The sequence below is a fragment of the Poecilia reticulata genome, chromosome 1 (assembly GCF_904066995.2).
Source record: "Poecilia reticulata chromosome 1, P_reticulata-male-v2, whole genome shotgun sequence".
Classification (NCBI taxonomy): domain Eukaryota; kingdom Metazoa; phylum Chordata; class Actinopteri; order Cyprinodontiformes; family Poeciliidae; genus Poecilia; species Poecilia reticulata.
The window spans coordinates 32,563,376-32,590,048 of NC_088830.1; the positions used below are offsets into that span (position 1 = coordinate 32,563,376).

The 26,673-nt window shown below is 41.6% G+C and overlaps 2 protein-coding genes across 4 annotated transcripts in view; one reads left to right on the plus strand and one right to left on the minus strand.

The window, feature by feature from the left end:
* The window catches only part of col17a1a (collagen, type XVII, alpha 1a), a 17,816-nt gene extending 15,615 nt beyond the window's left edge, over nt 1-2,201 (plus strand). For both annotated transcript variants that reach the window (XM_017306820.2, XM_081611678.1), the window contains exons 49-54: nt 4-168; nt 389-526; nt 607-741; nt 827-907; nt 1,110-1,163; nt 1,675-2,201. In XM_017306820.2, coding sequence (XP_017162309.1) covers nt 4-168; nt 389-526; nt 607-741; nt 827-907; nt 1,110-1,163; nt 1,675-1,721 — 620 coding nt within the window. In that variant the 3' untranslated portion in view covers nt 1,722-2,201. The remainder of the gene's footprint in view (nt 1-3; nt 169-388; nt 527-606; nt 742-826; nt 908-1,109; nt 1,164-1,674) is intronic.
* Nucleotides 1,870-24,425, minus strand: slkb (STE20-like kinase b). Of its 2 annotated transcripts, none has more exons than XM_008422328.3 (18): nt 23,535-24,425; nt 20,850-21,014; nt 16,341-16,389; nt 15,949-16,098; nt 15,027-15,099; nt 13,706-13,900; nt 13,555-13,636; nt 11,724-11,855; nt 9,553-10,278; nt 9,351-9,481; nt 9,107-9,230; nt 7,380-7,559; nt 6,077-6,206; nt 4,497-4,621; nt 4,135-4,326; nt 3,936-4,061; nt 3,740-3,853; nt 1,870-2,917 (listed from the first exon to the last, which is right to left on the minus strand). In XM_008422328.3, exons 1-18 carry the CDS (start codon nt 23,706-23,708, stop codon nt 2,771-2,773), a joined length of 3,015 nt encoding a protein of 1,004 aa, XP_008420550.1. In that variant the 5' UTR covers nt 23,709-24,425; the 3' UTR covers nt 1,870-2,770. The 2 variants fall into 2 exon arrangements, with proteins under 2 accessions (XP_008420550.1, XP_008420559.1); XM_008422337.3 differs by lacking the exon at nt 23,535-24,425 and adding an exon at nt 21,095-21,287.
* Between the last annotated feature and the right edge of the window lie 2,248 nt (nt 24,426-26,673).

The following is a 26,673-nucleotide window of genomic DNA, read 5'->3' on the forward strand; positions in this document are numbered from 1 at the left end:
CAGGTGGTGATGGTTTGAGTCGACCCATGTTTGGACCTCCTGGTCTACCGGGGCCCCCTGGACCTCCGGGACACAAGGGAGAGCCAGGTTTGGGCAGTAGCACCGAGTGGGGCCCGAACTCTATTAACTTATCCATCATGGCTGAAAGACTGACTGATTACATCAAAGGTACAGAGAAAATTAACGGAAATTTCTCCAACTTTGAATTTCTGCATCTTCACATCTTGTGGAAAACCTTTGTAACTGGACATGATTAGTGAAAAAGATTTAAGATCAAAGAAAGCGCATAGAAAAACTCATAATTTTGAAGTAAACATACAGTAACTACAGTTTAACCAGAGGTTAATGCTCAGCAGCATCACTTATACTTTTTAATTCTCATTTGCAGCTCATGGCGTTCTGGACGGCATCGTTGAGAACTACAACAGCAGGATCTTCCAGGGTCCTCCAGGGCCACCAGGGCCTCCAGGCCCCGCCTGGTTTGGTTCCCATGGAAACGCCACAAATATTATGGAAATTATCGAAGGTAGGAAAACTACAGGAAGCAAATACATCAAACTGTAATCAATTGGATGATAGACCTGCTAACACCCTCCTGTTTTACAGCCGTTAGGCAGCAGAGCCGCCATGGACCTGCAGTCCTCGGGCCCCGGGGTCCACCCGGCCCCCCGGGTCCACCAGGAGAGAGCCGACTGTTTGGTTCTCACACCAACGTTGTTGACATAATGGACTACATCAAAGGTAACAAATATATTTAATATTGTCAAATAAATTAGTCATAAATGCCCAACTGTGAATTTTTTACATATTTTTTAATTCTTCACAGCACATGGAGTGATTGTGGGACCACCAGGGAGACCGGGACCGAAAGGGGACAAAGGACTTCCAGGACTAACAGGAGCAAAAGGTGAGGCACATCCAGGCAAGGAGGGTTTATTTCTGTAGAACCAGTCAGACACACGACAAATCTAACTGCTTTACCGGACATGTCAGGGTTTCTTACCAGATCTTATGAGCCTAGAAGCCAAATCCTGCCTCACATTGCTTAGCAACAAATCAAGGCTGCATGTTGAGGATTTCTGTCAAAAACATCCTGTGTATGCTTGCAGGTGAACGAGGTCATCCTGGGCCTCAGGGATACAGAGGACCAAAGGGTGACAGAGGTCAGTTTAAAAAAACAGAATGAGATGTTTTACCTGCTACTTAACATGTTACTCCAGTGTTTAAAACACAATGAAACAAATAAAAACACATGAAAAGAGTAAAGATTTTCTCACTTAGCGCAGGTCGTTGAACAGGGAGCAAACGGAAGAATCCAGTAAAGACAATTAAATCCAGGAGCTTAAATACTGGGGAGCAGAGCAGCTAATCAGAGGAGATGTGAAGCAGCTGTGGCAGGAGGAAAGCAGGGAAACTGACATACTAAATACGTTTTTCTTTGAGTCGTCTTTCATCCTACTATACATGTGACCTCAATCAAACTTCTGCACTTCCAGACACAAATGAGGGGCTTAGAATGTGTTCTGATTTTTGAAGGGAAGTAGACCTGACAATCATCTGCATAAACTTCAGATGTATTTTTTTTTTTAAATGACAGCAAGTAATGAAAAAAACAAATCACCAGAGGGAGGCGTCTGAGATGCTGCAGTAACAGAAATTTCTGTTACGTTTCAGGAGATTTATCGCTGACAACAAGAAGAAGGAGAAGCTCTGGTGTTTGATCGCTGAACTCCGAGCTCCAAGTGGGATCATGAAAACTGTTATTAGCAGCTGAACTTTGTGTAAAGTATTGAATTTTATGGTATGACGTTTGTGTTCATCATGGGCATTTTTAAAGGATGTTTGTATGTATGAGACCAAAGGAGAAGCTTTTGTTTAGAGGAAATATTTTATTTACAGCAGAATGAAAATCAACATTATACAAGCATTTCTAAAAACTATACATGTATTTAAAAAATGAATTAATGATGTCGATATGTTTTTGTTTTCAGTCTGAATTTAGGAAGCTGAGCAGTTTTCATATAAATAGCAATTGAAAATATTTTTCTAACAAAAGGTGCACAGCACTTCATTATATTTATTTTACAACTCAGAACAGCCAATCAAGAAAACCAAAAACGAGATGAACCAATCAGAGGTCAAAAGGCCTAAACCAGTCAGGTCCAGTTTTTTTTTTATTAATAAAAGTAAATGAAAAGAAATCAATTTTTGTGTTTTTTTAGTTTCTTGAGTACAGAATAAAAACCTCCGCAACACATCTGAATCCTTAAAGTCACAGTAACAACTTTACAATACATCTAAATTATTAAGGCTAACATCTACTTTGGGCTTTTCAAGAAACACAATACGTCATCAGAAGATAAAAATACACAAACGTTTCTTCAGATTTTTCTTTCTGTGCTGTTGGAGCTGATAACTTGATGCTTCCTTGGAGAATAAAAACCATGAGTGTCTTTGAAATGCTTTAGAACAAACCTGAAGGCATTCAGAAGGAAAAAACTGCATCCATGTCAGCCAGGAGACGAGAGCTACAAAATCTAAAATGTCTGGATGAAAATCTGCTGTAACCCGTTCCTTCAACAGGATGTTTTAGCCACAAATACATTCTGATTCATGTGTGACCATAAAAAAACAGAGAGCGATCCGTAGTGCAAACGTCTGCAGGGATCTGAAGGTGGAGATATTTCCAGTTATTCAGGCACTGGGTTTGGGCGACTGAAGTGGCGCCGCAGCGGCTCCTCAGACTTCCTGTCCTGTCGGCCCGTTTGGGTTAGAACCCGGTGGAGTGGACGCTGGGGATCGGGTAGAACTTGGAGATGCGGCTCTGGGTGGACGGGTTAAGGCACTCGGACTCCCCGCTCATCTTGAAGAACACTTCCTGTTCCTGCAGCTTCCTGGCGAACTCTTCCTCCAACGCCTGCAAACAAACCCCAGTTACCATGGAAACAAACAAACAAGGCCATAGAAAGTGTTTTCAGACTGTATGGAGCAGAGAGTAGAACTGTAACGCTACTAACTAAGAGTTATCAAGCTAACTGTGCAGTTAGCATGCTACCTGCAGCCTCTAATCAAAACAACTATGAAGTTCAGAGTTTTCCTTCTATATTTTTGTCCTTTTTTCACCAGTTTCACTTTAAAAATTATAATTCAGGTATTTCTGTTGAGGCTTTTGGAACGCAGGAGACAAAACCTCTAAACTAGTTGTAGGCTATGTTTACCACCAATGCTTGTTGAGGTATATTCTACACATACTGAGGATCATATTAAAGCCCTTTGGCACCATCTAGTCGTCAGCGTTTTCAATGCATGCCTAATTCATTATTTTGTTGCTAAAATGTAGGGCTGAAGCGATTAATGGGATTAATCATAATTAATTGATTACAGAAATAATAATTCAAGTAGTAATAAATTAATTATGAATTGGAATATACACTAATAAAAAGCCATTTTCAGAGCAGTAATTAAGCCAAAAGTGTACAAAAATATATACTTTTGCATTTAAGATTAAATCTATTTATCACCTTTTGCTATGAAATTCTTAACAGTTTTATCCAAAAATGAATCCACAGTTCATCCCTGCACTGTGCTGATGTTGCGTCGAGCAGAAGGAGTTGAGCTTTTCACATGTTGATGTTATCGTTAGTCGCAGCCCTACTAAACGTGATGTAGTCTGAAATCTACTTGACATGAGAAGAGAGAATGTGATTTGATCTAAATGAATAAAGTGCGGGCGGTCTACCTTCTTCCTGGGCCGGAGCTTCTCCCTCCACTCCTTCAGCTCCATGCTGTGCTCCTCGTCCAGCTCCTTCAGCTTCTGGGTCTCGTGTTCGATGAGTAGGTGACACTTCTCATTCTGAAACACAAACATCTCTTCAGTTCTTTCTGCTATGAAAACCCAACTTTAACACGGCTAAAGCAGTTTTCGCATTGAGGACCTGCAGCTGCTGCAGCTCCCGGATGTTGGCGTCGCATTGCAGCTGCAGGTCTCTCATCTGGTTGTCGTGTTTCTGCTGCTGGTGGAGACGCTCGTTCTTCTGCCTCTTCTCCTCCTGAGCAGCAAACTGGGAACAGAGACAGCGATGAGGCCGGCTGGATTCATTCACAGCTTCTCTCTGATCTGAAGCGCCATCCCACCTGCTTGACCTTATCCCTCTCCTGCTCGGGGGTGATGAGCGCTGCGGTGATGCGGAGGCTCTTCTTGAACATGGCCATGCGCGTCTTGGCTTCGCTGCGTTGGATTTTGGGCAGCCGGGCTCGCTCCTGGGTCTGTTTGTTCTTCAGCTCCTCGATGAGGCGCTGGTTGTAGCGCTGCATCTGCTCCATCTCCTGCAGGCACAAACCAGCTGCTGGGAAAGTTCTCAGAACCACAAGACGGGTTTTACCTTGATATATTGGAGCAGAACAACAAGTTGCTTCTAATTTCTGAATCATTTCCCTCTGCATGGTGATGAACTAACTGACTGAGGAAGCCACAGACTCCAGCCATGTCCCCGTACCTTCTCATGTCTCTTGAGCAGCTGGTGTCTCTGCATGAAGTACTGGTCTTTCAGCTGCTGTTTGAACAGCTGGTGTTTCTCCTGCAGGTGGCGCTCTTCCATCTCCCACATTGCAGCCTCTCGTGCTGCATGCAGAAACAAGCGAAGACAAACATGAGGCGAACTTCTATTAAGTTGTTTAAATAAGAAACATTTGCAGCCGTCTTAAGCTTATTTTATAAAGATCTCAGTTTATGACCTTTGAACCCTGTCACTTTCATTTCCAGTTAAAGCTGTTCAGGATGACCGGGCCAAACCCACATTTCTGAGCCGGGACTCATTTATGCTGCGTTCCAGTAACCGGGGAAGTGGGAAGTCTGAGCTGGAAAACTTCTTAACCTTCTGGTTAAGAAGTTAGAATTTCAACATGGCGGCGCCCATAAACATCATTTTACAATTTACTTTCCATTAACGAACACCACTTTTAACGTGTTCAGTTTAGAGTAGCAGGCATCGATTTAATCGGACTCTTACATCTCTGCCTTATGTTTCCACCACAATGTTGATGCGAGGAGCGGCCATTTTGAAAAGTGAAGTCGTCCTTATAATTCATACCGGGGGTATTCGGAGTCGCTCCCAGTTTCCCAGTGGGAAATCCGATCACACTGGGCATTCCAGTTGATTTTTCTGACTGGGAAGTTGGAATTTTCCAGTTCAGAGTCCCGAGTAAAACTGGAACGCAGCATCAGAGCTGGATCTGGACTCAACATGATGACCAGCTGCAGATGAACCAGCTGATTTCATAAATAATATGTGGCTCACAGAGTCACTTTCTACTAATTACAATCAACTTTATACACAAAACTTTAGAAACAGCTATGAAGAACCCAAAAACACAAATAACTATTTTTTATTTAATTAGCTGATTCACACAATTGCAAATTCTTGAACTACTGCAGCTGTTACCTGGAAGCCATGGCTAATATTTAACAGAGTCGACCTCCAGGTTATGAGTATTTGCTGCTGAGTGTGAAGTGGCCTAACAACGGAAGACTGCCCCCTATTGGTTGGGGTCGGTGTCTTTGTGGAAATCCTTTGATGGTGGATAAAAATCATGTAAAACTGCAGATTTAAATTTCTGCAAAGCAAAATCATTTCTTCTTTGACTGTTGATACTGTGTTGCTTATCTGAAGCAGTTAGCAAACTTAGTGATTCTGGATCATCAAGGTTCATCAAACCTTTCAGATCTATTTAACAAAGCTCTATGTGACGGAAGGTGAAACAGTTCCTGATTAAACCTCACAGTCAATCTGGGGTGAATTTAAGTTATGGGATGTTTTCTTCCCCCTTTTTCAAAGAAAATACATCAAATTTTTTAACTAGGACACCTAAATAATGTGTTACAATTTATTTGATAAAGGTAGAAGTTTTTAATAAAATCTAAAATAATAAGTAATTAGAAGATTTTCCCATTTATTTTCTATGAATTCATCGTTAACATTAGTTCTCAGCTAGCTGTGCCATCTGGTGGTGACATATTTAATATCTGGGCTCCTGGTCTTTTCCGTTACAGCGGCGTTAAAGCTGAACCAGGGTTCACCTCTGAGCAGCTGCTGCTTGTGGTTCAGGCAGTCTCTCTCTATGGTGGCCAGCTCGTGCTTGTGCTGCTGGATTATTTTCTTCAGCGCGCTGTCCAGATCCTGCTGCTGCTTCTGGAGGAACTCCTGTTCCTGGATTCAGAAGAACACAGATGGTTTTTGAATAAAAGTGATATTGAGGTCATTTCTGCACCAACATCAACGAGCAGGGCAGGCCCTCTGAGGTCAGATAAACGTGTCGCTTCCAGGCTCACAGCCAAACTGTCAGCCTGAGAACGGCTTGAGCTGCTAAACCAGACAGAAACACCGGCTGTTAATGAGCGCTTCACCTGTCGGCCATGTTATTCTGGGCTCAGCTAACTCTGAAGGAGTCTGACCTTAACACAGTCAAATTGCACAGAAACTGAAAAACAACCAGAGATGAAAAACAGCTGATATGATGCATGTCAATCAGCTCTGACATCACAGAAACTCTGAACCAATGGGAGTCTGGATTATGACTTTCATCTTCATCGTCCCTGAAGGGAAACTCAATAATCTGATCCACGACACTCTTCAGGGTAGATTATTAATATATATTTTTTTATTTTAAATGCTTTTATTGGTAAAGCACCTCCAGACGACATTTGTTGTGAATTGTAGCTATAGAACTGAACTAAATTAACATGAGAGGCCAAAGACAAACTGCTTCTAACATGTGGTCAGATGTTGCTTCTGCTATTAAATATAATGAAGGATTGAGACAAAATCATTTCAACATCGTTTTTATTTTTGTCTTAAATAGGTATTCCAGAGTAACTTTACTGGTAAAAACAGACCAAACGTTTCCTCTGACATGCTGAATGGCTGCGTTGCTCCATGAGGACGATTCAAACCACTCAATCCTGACATCAGCCACTCCATGTGGATCACAGTCCACTGTTCTCCCACTCACACTCAGAGCGCTCCGGCTGGTGGAAGTGGTTTTAAAGTTCTACTGGTTTCATTGAACAGCTTCAAACATCAGACCAACGACGGCTCTATGATTTAATATAATAAACATTTTCCAGCGTCAGAGAGGGTTGGAACAGAAAATCCTCTTTAAGACATTTCATTGTGTCACATGCTGTGGAGAAAGTCCTGTTTGCTGTGAAGTAGGCGTGAGCAACAGAAGGAGCTAAAATGAGGCAGAGAGTGTAAGATTTAACCTGGCCTGGTGGGGCAGAAGCTGCAGAAACTCTGGAGGACAGATGAGGGCACCGTTTGTCTCAGCGGAAACATTTTGGACTCTTGAGGGGCAGAATGTGACAGACGGCTGGGACTCACCTCTTTCTTGCGGTTCTTCAGCATGTTCTGGCACTTGGACAGCTCCTTGTCCTGCTCAGCTTTGATGCGCTTGGCCTCGTCTCGCAGCCGGTTGGTGTGCTCCTGCTCCAGCCTCTCGATGGTCTGCTTCTGCTGCCGCTCCAGGTTCTCCACCTCCTGGTCGTACTGACGCTTCTTACTCTGTCCAACACAAACCGCCTCATCACTCAACCGTCTCCAGACATCACTGAGACTTTCTGAGACACTGAAGCTCAGAGGGGTTGGAGGAAACATTGTGATGATAGAAGTCAGGAGTGAGAAAAACTAATATTGCAACAGAAAAGCAAAGTTTGGAGATTTTCCTTAATATGGAGGACAAACAGATATTCTAAGCTAAACGTGTTTTAGTGTTTGCATTTCACTCATTGATGAGGAATTTCACCGTCCTTCGCTGTGATTGGTGAATGATGGCGGCTAAGTGACTTTTGTAAACGTCCACAGATTCTATTGGCTCTGACGGTTTGATGGACGCGTCATTGATTTGAATCAACCAATGAGCTCCTGAGAAACTGTGCTGCTCACAATGCCTGGCCAGAAAACTGAAAGCTCTGCGGCACCGAGACACATTGTTTAACGCTGCGCCTGGACTTTCATCAATCCAGTAATTCCTGAGATGTATTCAGTTCATTTGGGTTGTTGTTTTTCGAGGAGATATTCCAAAAAGAGGCTGGGAGTTTAAGAGGTTAGTGTTGCTTTTGTCACCAATAACCAATATTTACAGATATATACGGTATATTTTCTCACCCTTTCAACACATTGAACAAAAAAAAACAACTGCATTGCTTCAGTTAGCAAATCAAAATTCTGCACTGCGTCACTATCACTGTCACATGACCAAATAAATACCACATTTTCAAAAAAACTTATTGTTCAGATAGAAAGACTAGATTTTATGTAACTTCCCACACTGTGGAATCTGTTTGCTGTGAACCCAAAGGAGAAAGACATTAGCACTTTTTGCTTACATGTCAAGTCATAACATCATAGTATTCACCAATTTAAGTGATTTTTGTGTGTTTTACTTGTTTTAATGTTGAATAATAAAAAAAACACTGGCTGTAAATCCTTGGAATGTGATAAGAAACTATGATTTGCTTAATAAACTCTCCTTTAATCTGCAGATGGCCTCTGGTTTATTTCTCTACAGCAGATCGCTCTGAAAGCTCATTTCTTATGGAGGATAACTGCTGCACAAAACATTCAGTCCTCTATTTCAGAGCAAAACTCTGTCAGGTTTCTTTATTTTTCATCTTATATTGATAAGATGATAAACTCCAAACCTTTTTACTGCTACCTTATTGTAACAGTAAATACAGTTCTGAGCTCTGAATTTCCCACTGTTCACATAAGATGTTCTAACTTAATTAATAGACGTTTTCAAAGAAAAGCAGTTGTTTTGAACAGTCAGGAGACTTGATCCAGTGATGCTCCTTTGAGCAGCAGCTTCCACAGAATGTGACTGAGCTGCAGTTTGCTGGGAGGCAGTGAAGTTCAGCAGTTTTTAGCTGAGATGATCAGGGTGATAACAAAAAGGTTTGTAGCTACGGTGACCAGGTTCAGGAAGTTCACAGTGTCATGTGAGCAGGGGAAACGGCTCCCTGTGCTTATCTCTAAACAGAAACTACAGCTGCTGATCCGGTTTGAAAACAAGGCTGAAATGCTGTGAAGCTGGAGGGAAGCAGACTCACAGTGGTCTCCTGCTCAAAGCGTCTGTAGATCTGCTCCTTCTGCTGCTGCAGCTTGTTGCTGAGCTGCTGCTGGGCTCTCTGCTCCTCCTTCTGCAGGAGACGCAGCTCCCTCAGCTCCTGCCGCCTGCAAGAGGAGAAACAGCACAGTCAGAAAAAATTTCCAGTTTAACTCATTTTCATATTATTTGCATATGAAATGGTCATTCAAACCATTTGTTTGGTTTGAATGAAGTGACATGAGCACCTGAGGAATCTCATCTCCTCGTTCTTGGTGTCGTTGTCAGTGACGATCTTTGATGTTGTGACGCTCACTTCCACCCCGTCCACCATGAACTTACGAGTTTTCTTCAGCGTCTTCTTCTGCCGTCTGGAGTCCTGAGGAAACAGCAAGCAGGTTAAAAAGGAAGAGGTCTTCCTGTGGCTTTATGTGTGTTTCTGAGGCTTACCTGTATAGAAACAGAACCAGGCTCCTTCGTTTTGGACAGGAAGCTGGAAATGGACAGATTGAGGTCTACTGAGCTGTTGTCTGCAGCCGAGCCCCTTCCTGAATCAGAATCTCGCTCTTTTTCGTCTTTGGCTTTATCCGGAACCTTCTTCTCCTCTTCAGCGTTCGTTCTGTCTTTTTCTACCGGCTGCTCTCCGTTTTCCTTCTTCAGGTTTTCCTGCTCTGGCTCAGGCAGAGTTAGAGTCACCTTGAGGTGTTTGTATTGATCTTCCTCCTCTTCCTGAGCAGGAGTGTTTTCTTCTGGTGCAGCAGGTGAGTTAGTCTCCTGAGGAGGCCCAGGAACCTCGGCCGTGTCCACTTCCTTTTCATCCTCCACGTCTATCGCCAGGTGCTGCAGCTCCTTGGACGGTGTGTCTGGTTCGGCCTCTGACCCCGGTGAAGTGGCATCAGACATGGCCTCTGGAACGTTCTCCTCTGACGGTTTCTCTTCAGGTTCTGCTGGAACTGGAGTGTTTGGAGCTTCCTGTGTTTGCTCCTGTGCAGCAGGCGCAACAAGTTCCTCTGTGGAGACGGTTTCCTCCACATGGTTGGAGTCGGGAAGCTTGGCCGGGGAAGGAACTGGTAGGATCGGTTCCATCTTCTCAGGGACCGATTCCAAGGGCGACAGAGGGATCTTTTCGTCCTCGGAGCTGGCGACGCTGGCGTCAGACGGAGCCCGTTTGTGACCCTGAAGGAACCATGCAGAAGTTAGAACTGTCATATAAATGCAGAGTCAGCAGAAAGCAAATCACAAAAAGTAACAGCTTCAGGACTCAAAAGAACATCTCAAGCACGGCTAAACAACTGCAGCTCCTGCTGTCTTCCATGTTGTTTAACCTCTGCAGGCTTTCTGCAGGTTTCACCAACTCCACCATTATGAATGGAATTTAAGACTTGCACCTACACAGAAATGTGCAAACTTTGTCCAGCCAACTGGCAAAAAACGAACACTTACACATGACAGAAGCAAAAAAAAGGTAGAGAAATCAAAATGAAAATAATATGAGGTTAAATAGTGACAAAATGTAAGGCATAGATGTCAGCTTAGTTTTTACACTGAATTTTAACCATTTTAAGGACCTTCATTTTAGACATTTGAAGACTAAGAATGAGCAGGAACCATGCTGTCAGATGTTACCGTCTTTAACTTATGTTTGAAGATTTATGGGTGAGTCAGAAAAATGTGATATAGATGTAGAAATAGACATTAGGCTGTTGCCGTTTCTGGTGTAGAAAGTTAAATCAGATGTGGTCTGCGTAGAAACTGATTTTTCTAAAATCTGTGTTGGTGTGGACGGATCTCTAATGTCTGCAATTTATTATTTTGACTAATTTTCTTTTAGATTCAGTTTCTTGTTTTCAAACTGCTGAATCCTCATTGTACCATTTCACTCATAAAGAGTAGGTTTATGATGTTAATGTGAAGCCAGCTTGGTGCTCTGTTCCAGTCATTCTGGGTTTCATGTGGCCTTGAGGAGCTGCAGTCATCATGATAAACAATGGAGAGATCAACGCTAAAGTGACCCAACAGGAAGGATGTTTATGCAGAAACAGAACTGGAGTAATTAGTGTTTGCAGTGGCAGCATTCCCACGTCCTGCACCTTCTTGGCTTTTGAGGATGAAAACAACAACTGGGACCTTTAATTTTCCATCAAGCAGAAATGCCTAGCCCATAAAAGCATGAGCTGAATAATAATCCTCTTTCTACCAACTTCATGTTCAAAACTCAACAAACACTGAACTTGAGTCTTTTTGAATTCCTGTAGGATTTTAGTTTCTGTTTCAAACAGAAGGTAGACCTCTAGAATGTGCAGCAAGCTCACAAATGTTTATATTATGACCAATCCTGGTTTTGTTTTGATCATAAAGAGAAGATATTTGGACAGTTGGTGGTACTTTGAGACATAAACTGTTTGATCTCCTTGCCTCCATACTGAATATGAGACTTTAGCCGTTTCTGTTACGGTCAAAACCAACAGATCTTACAGTCACAATAGATATCTACCATTTTCTTTTTAATACAGTTAAAATACTCTTGAGTTATGAGTGAAAAGTATCAAACATTAACAACCACTCTTTTTTCACGTCATAAATCTCCAGTAAAATAGACTTTGATGTAAATATCTACTCACCAGATGAGCCTCGGTCTCTTCCTCCTCCTCTTCCTCTTTGTGCTCTTCGATCTCCTCGGTGACCTCAGCCTTCGCCTCGGCTATCAGCTCCCTCAGCGGCCGGCTGTCAGTCACGGTTGAGACGAACGAATGCTGCACACAAGACAACACCGAAGGCTTGTTGGTAGATAAAAACCAATGTCATTCCAGGCGTTGTTCATAAGAAGAGCATACACTGAGAATTTGACTGGAGATGGAAACATTTAAAAAACTGCAAGAAATGGAAACCAAACTCAAAGACTCAGCCAATGATCAGCTGCTGGGTCTCAGCTACCTGTAAACACTCCAACAATTAGAAGAATATGGAGATAATCAAGACGCCCCAACAAAAAACCCATGATAGAAAAAAAACATGATGAGAAGAGACCATGATTTGCTTTAGAACACGTTAAAACGCAAAATGGAGCAACAATGTTGTTTGTCAGATGACCCCAAACACTAAATTCAAGCCAGCGTAACGCTGAAGTGAAGTGGGTTGACATCTGGGTCTGTGCTGATAAAAGTAAGGAAATCTGGGATGATTTAAGATTTTGGTCGATACTTACAAGTGAAACTGATCTTATTTTCTTATTTACCTCGGAAAAGATCTGAAAATCAGCCGCTGTCCTCTTTTGCTCCATTAGAGATGGCTGTCGACTGATACGTCTGCACATGAGCAGTTATACAATAGGCACCCCACTGTTGCTAACTTCATCGTTATATTTAGCAACTTTTCTGACAAAAAAAATAAAAATAAAAATCTGTATTGGCAGGTGAAGTTTTTTCAGCCAGAAACTGCAAATGTTGCTCCTCCAGTAACATTAAAACTGATGTTTCTGTCCTGAGCTGGAAACCCAGTTCAGAGGCAGCAGAAGCTGGTCGAATCCATGCAGTACAGATGGGAAGCCGTTTTTAGAAACAGCCAAATCTTAGTGCAGTGATTCACTACAAGGTCAAATCATCAAGCAGTAAATATTTCAGTCTGAGCGTCTGCAAAGAGAAATGCAGAAGCTATTGCTAATCTTTTTTCTTTACTTTCCGCAAATTAATAACAAATCTGATCATTCCTGTTTCAACCTTCTGATTTGTGTGCATGGAAAGAAAAACTATTCTATTTTCAGCTTCATTTACTTTCAAGTTGAAAGCTGTTCAGGGTGATAAGAAGCAGAGACGTGACTCTCTGCTGATAACTGATCTCAGTTACAAACACAAACTGCTCAAAGTTTAAGACTTTGTGATAACACATTATGCAAGACCATCTGAGTGTTCAACACTAACCATCGCCTGCCTACACTTAACAGTAAAATCACTTCAATTCATCAGTAAAATGCAAGATTTAAACACAGTCTCACCTTCTTCGGTTTAGAAATCTGCTGCATGTATTCTATGGCAGGCCTGATGATGTGAAGCTTCTTAGATATCAGAACCTTCATCGGCGGCAGGCCGCTGTTTTGTATTTTTAAGCCCATTGCGTCGTCTGTGCAGTGCTGTGGTTTTCCCGATGTGTATGAGGTAAAATGCGTCCTGCTGGCCTGCCTGTCTGCACACTGAGTGAATGAGCGGCTCTGGTTTAGCACCTTAAACCCCATGGAAAAAACAAAGCCTGCTCTGCTGACGTCAGCTCCAGCAGAGGGATGAGTGTCAGTCCTACTGGGACAGACGGTTCAGAGCGTACAGAGCGGCTCAACAGATGTCGCACCGGGTTCTGATGGCAGGTGGTGCATGGGTGGAGGTGGGGGAGGAAGTGGCTTAGAAGTGGCCAGGTGTTGGGGATAATCACACATTGAGAGATTTAGCTTTGGACAGACGGTACCTGAAGAAGCTGCGCTGCGGTCCATCTGCTGTCCAGGTTCTTGTCCAGGCAACGTTTCAGGAAGTCGCTGAACTCTGGAGACCTGAGCAGAGAAAACCAAACATTCAGTCAGCCGTTCACTCAGCCGTCAAACAGAAACATGGCAACTCACCAGCGCGACGGCTGCATCAGTGTGGGCGGGTCGGACTTTGCGATCTTCAGCAGGACTCTCATGGGGTTCATCTCGTGGTTGGGGGGCTCGACCTGCGCCAGCTCGATTAAGGTGACCCCCAGGGACCAGATGTCGGCCTTGTAGTCGTATGGACGGTCCTTGGAGGTCTCACACATCACCACCTCAGGGGCCATCCTGACAACATTCGTCCAACCTTCAACTTTCATGTTTTATCAAAACGTTTAAACAAATAAAAATCTGAAATGTGTGCTGGGCTTTTTTCTTTACTTACATGAGGATAATTAATTTATCCTCATGTATAAATGAAGGTATTTGCAAGAGAAACAACTTTGGTGCTTTCTTGGCACCAAGTCAAGTCTGTTTCCAGTTGGACCGGATCAAGTGGAACCCCTGTCCACCAGTCCCGTTTCTGATGTTCATGGATGTGATGGAGGTGGTGGAGAGGAGGGAGTGTGTGTTATGTCACACACACCCTCATCCCAGCGGATCAGGTCATGATCCGCTGGGATGAGGGTAGGCTCCTCTAAAGCCTCTCCAGTTCTTTAACTGGTTCTTCTCCCGTCTGTCCTGCTCAGATTCGTCTCCATTAGCAGATCATTCAGGTTCTTCCTGTGTATGGTGCGCAAGCAATTTCATTGGTAGCAGAATGCATGCATTGACTGGCCTGCGATTTACATCCCTGCATGAGTGCAAATCTCCAAACAACAACATCTCAACCACTTCGAAGTACCAGCGGACATGTCGCCTGCTATCAGAGAGCAGCTCAGAGTGGAGGAGCAGCGCCAGGAAAACAAGCGTCAACGTTCGGAGCAGAATAACTGCAAATGGCAGAAGAACTTGTCTTGGAAGAACTGGAAAGCAATGAAGAAATGAGAAACTGTCCAGCTGTGGTCAACGTTCTGTTTGAGACAATTGCTGTTTTGCCCTAACTGGTGTGAAACGCTGTTAGCTGCTCAAAGTTGACGGGAAGATGAAGTTAAATACACAACAGACATGGCAGAAAACCTGCATATAATTTGTAGCTATAATTGGACAAAGGATCAACTCAAGCAGGCACAGAAAACTTCTCATATTTATATTGCAAAACAAAAGAAACAAAAACAAAAAAACTCCTAGAACTTTGTATAATTTTTCTTCTTCCTTACAACTATGCACAACTTTCAATCACATAGAAGCCTAATAAAATACTTTGAAGTTTATGAAAAAGTTCATAAATGCTTTTGTGCAGCTCAATATTTTCTGGGAAGTTTACTTTTTATAAAATGTTGCATTAACATAGAGGAATTATTCCTCCACTTACCAGTAAGGCGTTCCAATGAAAGAATCTCTCCGCTGAAGCGTCTTTGTGTTTTTGGCCGATACGCCAAAATCAGCTGAAAGCCACAAAACACAGAAATGAGTCAGAATAACTGAATCAGGAGACTTTGGGTCATGTGAAACCAACAGTCTGATTTTCCTGCAGGCAGATACTCGGACACCTCTGTGTGTTATGCCACTGGACAAAATGTCTGCTGTGTATTTCACCATGACTCATGCCACTCTGAATAAACCTGCATTACTACAACTTCTGTGGTCAGCAGCACCAAACGATGGATGCTGAACAGAAAAGCCACAAACCAATAAGATACTGAGGCGTCACGCTTCATTTCAAAGCTCTTATTATTAAATAGTATGAATCTTTAGGTTTCTCTGTGGTTGATTCTGTATTTATTTGACAAGAGTCTGTCAGTATTTCTTATCTTGGTAATATTTGCCCAGTCTGCTTTGCTAAAGTAGATTTTCTGGATTCTGAGTGAGCCACGAAAAAGTTGATTCTTTAAACTCGGAATTTAAGGATTTATCATCTATTATTACTGACAGAAGGTTTTCAGTTTGTACAAACGAGCACGAAGCTGGACAGGCCAACATTCCTTCTTCTATTTGGTCCAGATGCTTGAAATGAATCACCAGAAAGGCGTCACATGAACATAATATGGGTCTAAATTACCAAGGCTAAAATAATGGGAGTTAAAAACTACTGAAGTGGAAGAACTGTGCTTATGACCCAACACTTTGTTTTAAAAATGAAATAGTTAAGTAATCATTTGAGGAAAACATCACAACAGTATTCCAGTATTGGTAAATATCTGCAGTATCTGCTGGCGGAGGTTGGATTCATGTGAAGAACAGAGCCTTTGTGTAGAACACGGGACGTCATGGCGCTGTCACCAGCTGGCTCTTACCCAGCTTCACGTCTCCATCCAGAGTGAGGAGGATGTTGCCGGCCTTCAAGTCTCTGTGGATGATTTTGCTTTCGTGGAGGTAGACAAGCGCCTGTAGGGTCTGCTTACACACCACCCGGATCTGCGGTTCGGTCAGGGGTCTCTCCAGTTCTGCGCAGAAGAGGGACGGTTGCCATGAGCGTGTGCTTTAAATCAGCTCAGCATGGCACCCTAATGTAGCCTAATTGTAGGTGGCGATACGGCCTAAACCACAATTAAAGTCTTGCAGAAAGCAAGGAAGAAAGCGACCATGTGGGTGGTCCGCTGAGGCCTTTTTTCACTTTCGCTGCTGGTTCAAGCCGTTTCCCTGTTGGTGAAACAACCTGTGATAAAAAGTGGAACTGCTGACTCACCGAGCATGACGGCATCCACTGCCCCTCCTGCACAGAACTCTATGAGGATCTGCCAACAACAGGAGAAAACACAGGACCAGCGTTAGCTTCCCAACATCTGCTTTACTTCAAATAAAACACACATGAAGCTCATAGAAGATTTGACCTCTCACCTACTTTAACGGCTTTTTTTTTTTTCTACCAGTCTATTAAGTCTGCCCAAAATAACCTTTAATTGTTCACAAGTGACCTCTGCAGTTTTATCAGAATAGTTGCTGAAGTAGTTTCTTACATGTGAAGGATTTTATTTTCCCAATTTGTAAGTTTGTCAGAAGGAAAATAAAAATTTATTTCAAATCAAACCAAAAGTGCTCTATTCATCCTAAAGGGAAATTAAACTCATGTCATCAAAGCTTCTTCAAAACGTTGTGGTGGAGGCAAAGGACTGTTTGGGAAGCAACAGCAGTTGGTTAATATATCTCAACGGTTATAAACTTATTATAAAATGTAATATTTAGCCAGTGGGGCCGAGTCTCAGATTGGACATGAATCATGTCCAACAGCCATAGAGTGATGGAAGTGCAGATGAGAAAAAGAGGAAAGACGACAATAGGCAGATATAGAAACGGATATCATCACAATATTTACCAGTTTGCACTAATCAGTGCAAGATTTTTGAATCCTGCAGCCCTTACAGTAACAATAACTCAAATACAAACAATACCTGCAACATTCACGAGGAGATCAGTGCAGATTAATTATTTACAGCATACAAGGTGCTACTCAGGTCAGCAATTGAAAATTCCTGTGTTTTTTATATTGTTATAAATATCTTAGGGATAGAAAATATTGTAATTCCAGATTTTCCCCCAATATTGTGCAGCTCTGATTGAAACTGCAGGATTTTAGGCTTCAGGATAATCACTTGGAAAAAGGAGCTTCAGTGACTCAGAAAGCAGCTGAACCATAAGACAGAAACTGTTCCTGGTTTCAAACAGAAATATTCACTTCTTCCTAGAACCTTCTGGAGCTAAAAATACAAAAACAGCCAAACTAATAACTTGGCTGAAACAATGTGGGAACGAACCACCGCCCAGCATTCATGAATGAAACGGTCTTACAGGCATTCAGAGGCCTCAGTGTGGCGGCTGACGTAAGAGGATTGAGGCTTTCCACACTGCCAGACCTCAGGCCTTCTGCTGCTGATAGGATTACAGTTTGTATGAACGGAGAGAAGTCTGCAGCATCTGGAGGCTCTACTGAGCAGCACAACATTCACACAGCCTCCCGCCCACAATGAGATTGAGAAATATTGGCCGAGTGTTACTATCTGAATAAAAGAGAAGTTACACTTCTGCAAAACGTGAAACCTTTTGTGGTTTACACATCTGTCAAAGTGTTTGATATGGTCAACCAGCTTTTAAGTAGAAAGTGAAAAACTCCCAACAACAACAAGGAAAAGCTTCAGTGGAATTCCTGAGCTCACTTGAGATTTTCAGGACCGCTCCACTTCCAACAACAAAGCCGCTCCAGGCCACACACCGCCCCCGTCTTAGAGCGCTCCTGGCTGCTCCTCTGTTGTTTTAGAGGCTCTGCTGTGGCACAATGGCCGCCAGAGGCTTTTCAGCGCGGCAGCGTGAACAGAGGAACCACAGGCCAGGGCCGCGGCTTCCTCCCCACTTGTTTATTTGACACATTCACACTGAACTCCATTTAGAACCGTGCACCACGTGTTTTCCAAGCCATTCATGTGACACAAAGAGGGCGGATGTGGTCGAAGGTGATTCCACCTGAAATGTTGTGGCGAAGAGCAGCGACTGGAATGACAGAGACGCAGCAGTGAGGAAACGTAGCGCAGTAACAGCCGTGAAGCGGCCGCCTCTGGGGTTTTACAGAATAAAGCCTTTCATCAGGAGAAGGAAACGTCCTAGAGTCCGTCTCCTCTTTGCATGAACAGGTGCGACATGAGGAGGAAAAGGAGAAAACTCTACCTCCATCAGAATGAGCTTATTGTTTGGAGGACAATGGGGAGGAAAAGGGCAGAGCGCTCAACACAGCACTGAAATGAAACACCAGCTATCATGAGAGTTAACAACGTTCAGAATGCCTTTTCAGATGTTTGTGTGCTGACTCACAGGAGCGCCATGGTGATTTCTGTGTCATCTCCTGTTCACTATATCTGCCCTTTGACCTGTCACACTCAGATTATTTGCATGATAGGAAAAATAAAACTCTGAGTTACTGAAGTCCAAGTCCTCTAACCTCTCAGGCTGGATATTAATATATGAAGACAAAATAGAAGAGATACAAGTGAAACATTAGACATGAAATTAATCAGATCAATGTTTTAAAGGAGCGTGTAAGAAAATGAAAAACAAAGGTCTCATGTTTGGAGCGAACAGATTATAAACTGGTATGATGATTAACAGCTCCTAAAGCTGCTTGTTGCTGCAGCTCATGTGAACTTTAACCACATTTTATCCCACTATGCAGCAGTAAAAAAAAGAAGGAATTTTGCAATAATTTTTTTTCATCAGATGATGCAACGTACAGACAGGGAGACAGGATGAATGTGGCTGAAATTGTGCAACACAAATTATCCGATTATTCATATTTGACATACAAAAGACAATTAATTTAACAGGAAAAATCTGTGAAGATATGGAACTGATGGTCTTCCACCCAAATGAACCGATAAGTCATTCAGTTTGAAGCAGATGCATTCCTGCAGAAGGAGCCCAGAGCCTCGCTGCTACCAGCTGCTCCACTGATCAGCTCTGAATGGATCCACAGAGGAACATGAAGCTGCTGCTTCTCTCCTGCTGATGCACACTGCTGGACAGCTGGCTGAAAGAAGCTTCCTCAACCTTTCCTTCACACGTAGAAAAAAAGAATTCCAGCTTTTCTGGAAATGAGACAGTTATGACCTGATAACTAGGAGTGGATGGGAGTAATGTCTCCCATCCAGGAAGGAAAAACTCTGGTTGGGAGTTTAAACTGGTAGTTGGTGGTTCAGTGACAGGCTCACTACCAACACATTTAGCTGTCACAAACAAAGACGGCCTACGATGAAAATAGAGCAGCGTCTGAAATGCTCTGAGTAAACGGTGCCGTTGGATGGCTTCCATGTCTGCTCCCACAGCAGTCTCCTTTTCCTCATCCTCCTCTTTGTCTTTCATAATAAAAACAGTGACATCCCAAAACTATTGTACATTTTTTGTTTTGTTCTCTGTTTGACCTTTGTGACAGTTTTTATACAGTCCACCATCTTCTAAATATGTCTTCTCCAGAAACCAATCTTTGTGCTTCCTTGGAGATTGAAACCTTTTTTCTCCAGCTAGCCTTGCTGATTAGTGGTTTTCTTATGGACACTCAGTTGTTCAGTCCCAACTCCTCGACTTCCCTTCACATTTTGCTCTTACTGTCACTATTACACCATTCTCAGTTCTACTGTTGTCCTTCTTTAATTTGATAAAGCTTTGAAGTGCTCACCTATCACCACCATTCAGGTTTGTTTCCTAACCACATTTCTTCCTAAAAGATTATTGTTAAGGTCCCTTAAAATTAGGGGTGCACCGATTTATTCGCGCCGATTTCCTTAATTTTGGGAGATTGTTGATCAGCTGATACATTCGTGTAAAGCTGATCTCATCAGCCTCTGCAAAGGTCTAAAAATCAAACACTGTCCAGTTCTGTTCTCCCGTGAGAGAGGCTTGACCGACAGACCGGCCCACCAGCTCATGTCTGCACGTTAACAACAGTCACCACACCGTTACCAACTCAGTGACTTTCTTGCTACATTTAACATTTCAGACAAAAAATGTCTATCAGTCAAAATCAAAATTGGCAGGTCAGGATTTTTGGAAATCAGTAATCACCGATAGGACAGAAAACTGCAATCAGTGCATCCCTGTTTGAAAGTCATCTTATTATTTTCCAATTTAAGTTATATTTTTTCCAAAATTCTATTTTTCTGAATTCCATTTTAAGCATGGGGTCCTGGTTCTACACTTTCCTTTCAGGTTTTGAAAATGTGTCGGACAGTTCTCGACCCAGTTTTAGTCGTTTCTGCCTCTGCTTGATGCCAGTGATCTGAACCTTCTTAAACAGACAAACATCTTCTCCTCAGCCACAGGGTGTGTCTTTCTACATGCTTGTGTAAGAAATGAGAAGCTACTCATTGCGTCAGCTGAGGTTAAAGAACTCGTTGCAGCTGAAAGATAATCGCCTGCAGTAATTATTATTATAGGAGGCTTGGATCTGTTTGCTTAGGTAAATCCAGGTGGAAACATTTTTGGCCAGCCAGCAAAGTTCCCTTTCCTGTAGCAGAACGCTTTCATTTGACCATGAGCATGTTGACAACAAACCAAATCCTATTGATGCAGCTTGTCAGATTTGTTTTCTTTTCTAACAAGCTTGAGGTGAAATTACATCTTTCTTCTTCTTCAGATGAATGAAGGATTACTAATATTTACTTTACAAAACCTTCATTCAAAAAGCCAAACTAAGCTTTTTGAAGCAGACACTCACCCACAGCTTGCTCTCGTAGTAGAAAGCGTCCAGCAGTTTGACGATGTTCTGATGATCGCAGGAGGCCAGGATGTCGATCTCCACCATGTAGTCCTCCAGCTCCTCCTCTGTCTTCGTATCGATGACTTTGGCAGCAGCGAGGATGCCCGTCTGCTTGTTCTGAGCCTGGAGGTAAAAACACACCAATTTAATCCTTCTTCATTTCTTTATACAAGCTTTAGACAGGTTAAATAGAAAACACACACATGCCAGAACCATCCGAGCCAGTAGGACGGTAACAACAGGGTTAAATCCCTCGCTATTCGTGATGTTGAAGTGGAAATTCCTTCGACTGTTTTGGCTCCTCGGCACACAGGATGTACTCAATGAAGTCGCCGCTGCGATATGGGACGCAGCCACTTCCTGCTGATTCACAGCTCCACAGTGAGCTATGAACAGCACTTAAGCTCAATAAACTCCCATCACTTCTGGAGCTTACAGTTTGAGCTTCACTGTGAAGCAGACAGAGGTATGGAGTTAGAGCGGCGGAGTTTAATATTTCTGGATAATTATATAATCTGTAGGCTCTTCTCATCTGACTACAGCTGGAAATATGAGCCATCATATCCAACTTTAAATGCCTCTTTACTGTTCTATGGAAAGACTTTTTATTCAAAATTACATAAATGAACATTGTAATTAATAGATTATTAAAACTTACTCCAAATACATTAAAAAAATTATTAATATTAAAAACAGATTTTTTTTTTTATTGTGGATGTTATTTTGTCAGTTTTATTTATTTGTTTAATAATTTTACTTTACAGTCTGAGAATCTTTTTTTTCCATGTTCTCACATTCTTAAATGGGGCAGATTTGGCCACAAAAGAAAACACTATTACGCATAAAAAAATAAAATAATCAAATAATAGATGCTAAAATAAATAAAACTTATTGACAAACTCATATAATCTTTATTTAAACCATATATGTGACTGAACTGATTCTTTTTGTTCCATTTTTAACAAGACAAAACAGCTACCAGAATAAATCACATCTGAAACAAATAATCAGGAAAAAAAATGTGCATCCTATAATTCCATCATTTTATTTAACAATACAAAAGGTTATTGAGTCTCGGTTCTCCAAGACTCAATAACATCTAACTGCTTGAAAGCATTGCATTGAACTCCTGCAACTCAAACTAGATCTGGCATATCAACCAAAACCACCAAGCTCCACTTTCTACTGGATAACAAAAACCACCAGCAGATGGTTTTTATAAACCAAAAAAGGTTTGGCTTACTAGATAGCAACTGCAATTACCATTTGAGGTAGTAGGATAATATTTTGCAAGTGTTATGAACTTGTATTTTTCATGCTGATGTAATATTTAGCCACTTGGGCAGAGTTTCACAGCGGCCGGTTCTCACACCGAACACTAATGGATTCGCTTGAAATGTTAAAGTTTGCAGAGTGACGGAGTAAGAAAGGAAAAAAGAAAACAGGCATAGACTGCAAGATTTTCGAATATCATGCAGCCTTGTTAGTTATCAAACAATGCATCTAGTTCAGTTTAGGATTCAAAAAACATTTTCCATTTAAGGAAACCCAGCAGATTGCAGCATTCACTTCTCCTGAACAAGTAGCGAAAATAGACATTAACTTGATTTGTGTCATTGCAGCAATCCCTCATACAGAGCATGCATGTGGCGACAGTGGAGAGGAAAACTCCCCTGTAACAGGAAGAAACCTCCAGCAGAACCAGAACCTGGCTCAGAGTGAATGGCCATCTGCCTTAACTGACTGAAGGGTTGAGAAGACAATAATTATCATCAGAACTAACAAATATAAATCTCTTTTAAAAAAAAGGTGGGCATTTTTAGATAAAAAACATCGTCATAAAAGAAAACAAAAGAGCAACAATCAAGGGGAAACCAACCTTAAAAACTTTGCCAAACCCTCCATCAACTATTTCCCAAATCTCCTCTGGGTTTTCATTTTCTAGTTTAGATGTTTCTAGTTTATTGGCTTCTGTGCATATTCTTCATTCAGAAAATGAATGAATCTCATATCCTGCTTGTTTCCTCAAAATAGTTCCATAATTTCCCAGCATGGTGACACCACTCTTAGTCTGATCTTACTTGAATAACATTTCTCTTTCTGACTGCAGAGTAATTGGATTTTCTTTTGTACTTTCTGTTTGTGGTGTTGATGATATGTTAAATGTTAGCATTGGGGTCAAGTCTGCCTGGTGATTATTTTCAGTGCAAGTAGGAGGTGATGCAGGAAGCATTGTAACATAAATTAAATCTTTTGTTGATCTATGATACTAAAATCAGATTTTTCCACTTCAGTTTACACTGCTACTTTGCTAATAAAGCAAAACAAATAAAAAAATACAGATATGCTCAAAAAAAACTAATGTTTGCCTCATTCCTTCTGCAAGGCCAGCAGAGACGTGTTTGTGTGGGGAGTAATTTTATTTTTGATTTAATTATTTCTCTACAATTACCAATGAAATAGAACTCTTGACCATGATGTGTTGTACAGGTGACAACTACATTTCACCTGGGTTTGAATGAATTCCCAGAAAGTTAGGTTAGCAGCTTTAAATGATGAATTATTGAAATAAAGGTGGGCATTTTTAAATAAAAACATTGTCCTAAAAGAAAATAAAAGCGCAACAATCAAGGGGAAACCAACCTTGAAAACTTTGCCGAACGCTCCATCTCCCAGTTCTCCAACTATTTCCCAAATCTCCTCTGGGTTTTCATCCCTGCGCACATGTTCGTATTGCTTCTTCTTCTTCTCCACTCCCAGTTTAAATATCTTACGGAAATTAAAAAACGACATAATGTCTGCTGCTTGAAAATTCATTAAGGATCAAGACAAAACAGCAGGTTTGGAGCAGGTTAATGTTGTCCCATTAAGAATACAAACTCAAAAGCTTCCATAGCAGCCCAGATCCAAACCTTAGCTTAGCCTTTGACACCAATCTGACCAGTCTACCCAGTGGCTATTTCACTCATAATATAAACACTTTGTACACATAGAATAATAACCACTGAAATCTTAACCGTTTTGCAGCAAGTAAAACGTGTATAATTTTTTTCCTTCTTCTTTCTTATAGAAGTAACTGTTTTGGGAATCTCGTCGTTGTTTAAACTGGCCCGACAACAACCCAGTCTGTCTGTCCGTAGGTCTCTTTCTTCAACAACAAAAAAAAACACACAAAAGACAAAAAAACAGGCGCTGTCCAAATCCTCGCGTTGATTCCGACAAAGTCCCACGCTACAGTCCAAAAGGACACCAATGTACGCAGTTTATCCGCGGTTTAGTGTTCGTTAAAACCGTTAAAACGGTCATCTTTTCCCGGAGCGGGTCGGGCTGCTTGGTGCCTCGTAGCGGATTTAGTGACCGAGCGCGTTCACGCACACCACAGCGCGTGCCAGCATTTCTTTTCTTCTTGAGCTGTGACAGTTGGTTAACGGTTGGTAAATGAGGCTAAAATTAGCTTTCTGCTGCCCTCATCTGACCGGGGTAACCAACAGAAACACAACAGCTGCTTAAACTGCTCCCCCTGCCGCCTTCTCAACCAAAGCGACGATCTACGAGCGCTTTATTATTAGTTACAGTACGGAAACATCCAAAGTCCCTTTGTTTCAGTGAAACTACGTCTACCATGATACATTGCGGCAAAATGCAATGTGTCGCAATGATACATACAGTATAGTATTATTATATATATATAAAAAAAGAAATATCACACGCAGTGAGACATTACAATAAGTTCCTATCAAGAATATTTAGACTGAAATAATTTTTTTAAGTTTCAATGAATGGGCCATATGACTACAGACAACGCTAGCGATCGACGCTTACGTCACAGTTACAACCATATTGTGAGTGACTTTTAGACATTGATCAAGCCGAAATGAAAAAATAAAAATAAAAACAGCGCATAGAGTCTCAAATCTAAAACTTAATTATGTAAATATTTTACTCATGTGGAATCGTCTTCTATATCCAAGTAAAAATAATAAATTAGAATCTATGAATAATATGAGGAATATAATACGCAAAGAGTGAACAAGAACGCACTTAAAAGTAAGTCGGTTATAGATCAGGGATGGGCAACTCCAGGCCTGGAGGGCCTTTTAGATGTGTCTCTACTTCAACACACCTGAGTCAAATAATGAGGTTGTTAGCAGGACTCTGGAGAACCTGCCTGCGTTTGAGAGGTGATTCAGCTGCGTGTTGGACCAGGGAGACATCTAAGAGTGGCAGGACAGCGGCCCTCCAGAACCAGGATTGCCCACCCCTGATTATAGATGCTTGTTTTAGTATATGATAATGAAAATAATACATTACTCCTACTTATTATGCATTTGTATTAATTATTAAGAAATTTTTTTTTATTAAGATTAATTATCAAAATAACAACATTTATATTAGTTGTCTATTGAATAAACAGTTTCACAACCTATTTCTTAGATATTTTCTATCAGCAGTAATAGTTCCGTTATCATATAGGGCAGTGTTTTTCAACCACTGTTCCGCGGCACACTAGTGTGCCGTGAGTGATCGTCAGGTGTGCCGTGGAAATTATTCAATTTCACTACTGTACCGTATTTTCCGGACTATAAGCTGCTACTTTTTTTTCCTAAGCTTTGAACCATGCGGATTGTAGCCCGCTGTGGCTTTTCTGTGGATTTTTCTTCAACCACCAGGGGGCTCTCTAGCAGGAAGTGAATCATTAGAAGTCAAAATTGTAAATCAAAGAAGAACGTGCTAATTTTCATTTAGAACAAGCACATGCTAGCAGCAGGCACGACGGAGAAATGTTTTCAAACTCATATCATGCAGCTTTTAAGTTGAGGGCTGTCGATCTGGCACTACAGGAGGGAAATAGAGCCGCTGCACTTAAACTCGGTGTGAACGAAACCATGGTTTGACTTTGGAGACGGAGTGCTGCGTCCAGCAGATTTATTAGGACGAGGCATTCTGCTGGGTCCTAATGGAAAACCGAGAGCAGCTTCCAGTTTTTATTTTATTTTATTTTATTGAGGGTGCTAGTATGGTGCGCTCTATAGTCCGAAAAATACGGTAATTGGTTTTAAAAGATTTTTTGAAAATGAATTGTCTGCATATAATGCCATCTTTGAGTATCTGCTGTAGTAGTAGCAGCGGCGTAATCATGTAATGTTCTTACCACTAGATGGCAGCAGGTACAGAGCATTTTACATTAAAACGAGAATTAGTGATGTATGAATGTTACAGGTAGCGGTGAGAGCACTGAATCTAGAAAGACTGATGACAGTGATGGAAAAGACAGTGAAGCTCAGCAGTAGTTGGAAAGAACATGAGTCCATTTCCCACAACATATCTGTGTGAAGTGAGCTTCTCAAGCCTGGCTACTATAAAAACTAAAAACAGAGAGAGACAGAGATGTTGAGGAAGAGCTTTGTCTTTCTTCAATTTCTGCCAGTAAATCAACTGTTTTCATCCAAACAGGCACAGGTTTCACACCAGGTGGGTAAAATATACAGATATTGACATTTTGTACATGCAACTCTTCATATTCTAACAGTGAATATGAAGTGAAATGTTTCCCAAATATTATTGCTTCTTTCAGAATAAGAATTATTTTCTGTATTCCGGCTATAAGAATGCTTGTGGATTAGTTTGTAAAACACTTTGACGTTTTCTACAACTTCTTTAAATTTAACACCACAGTGTTGTGGCTGTTCAGGTGTATTTTTGAAGTGGACATGTTAAGTGCAATTTGAAATAAGACATGTAAAATGTGATAAAAATACATTTTTGTGTTTATTTGATTCCT

Coding starts and splice junctions, on each gene's coding strand:
- slkb (XM_008422328.3), bottom strand. CDS start 23,708: ATGAATTTTCAAGCAGCAGACATTATGTCGTTTTTTAATTTCCGTAAG. Junction 15,100..15,948: donor GGATGGAGACGTGAAGCTGG/GTAAGAGCCAGC, acceptor TGTGGCTTTCAG/CTGATTTTGGCGTATCGGCC. Junction 4,062..4,134: donor AGAGGGATAAGGTCAAGCAG/GTGGGATGGCGC, acceptor CTCTGTTCCCAG/TTTGCTGCTCAGGAGGAGAA.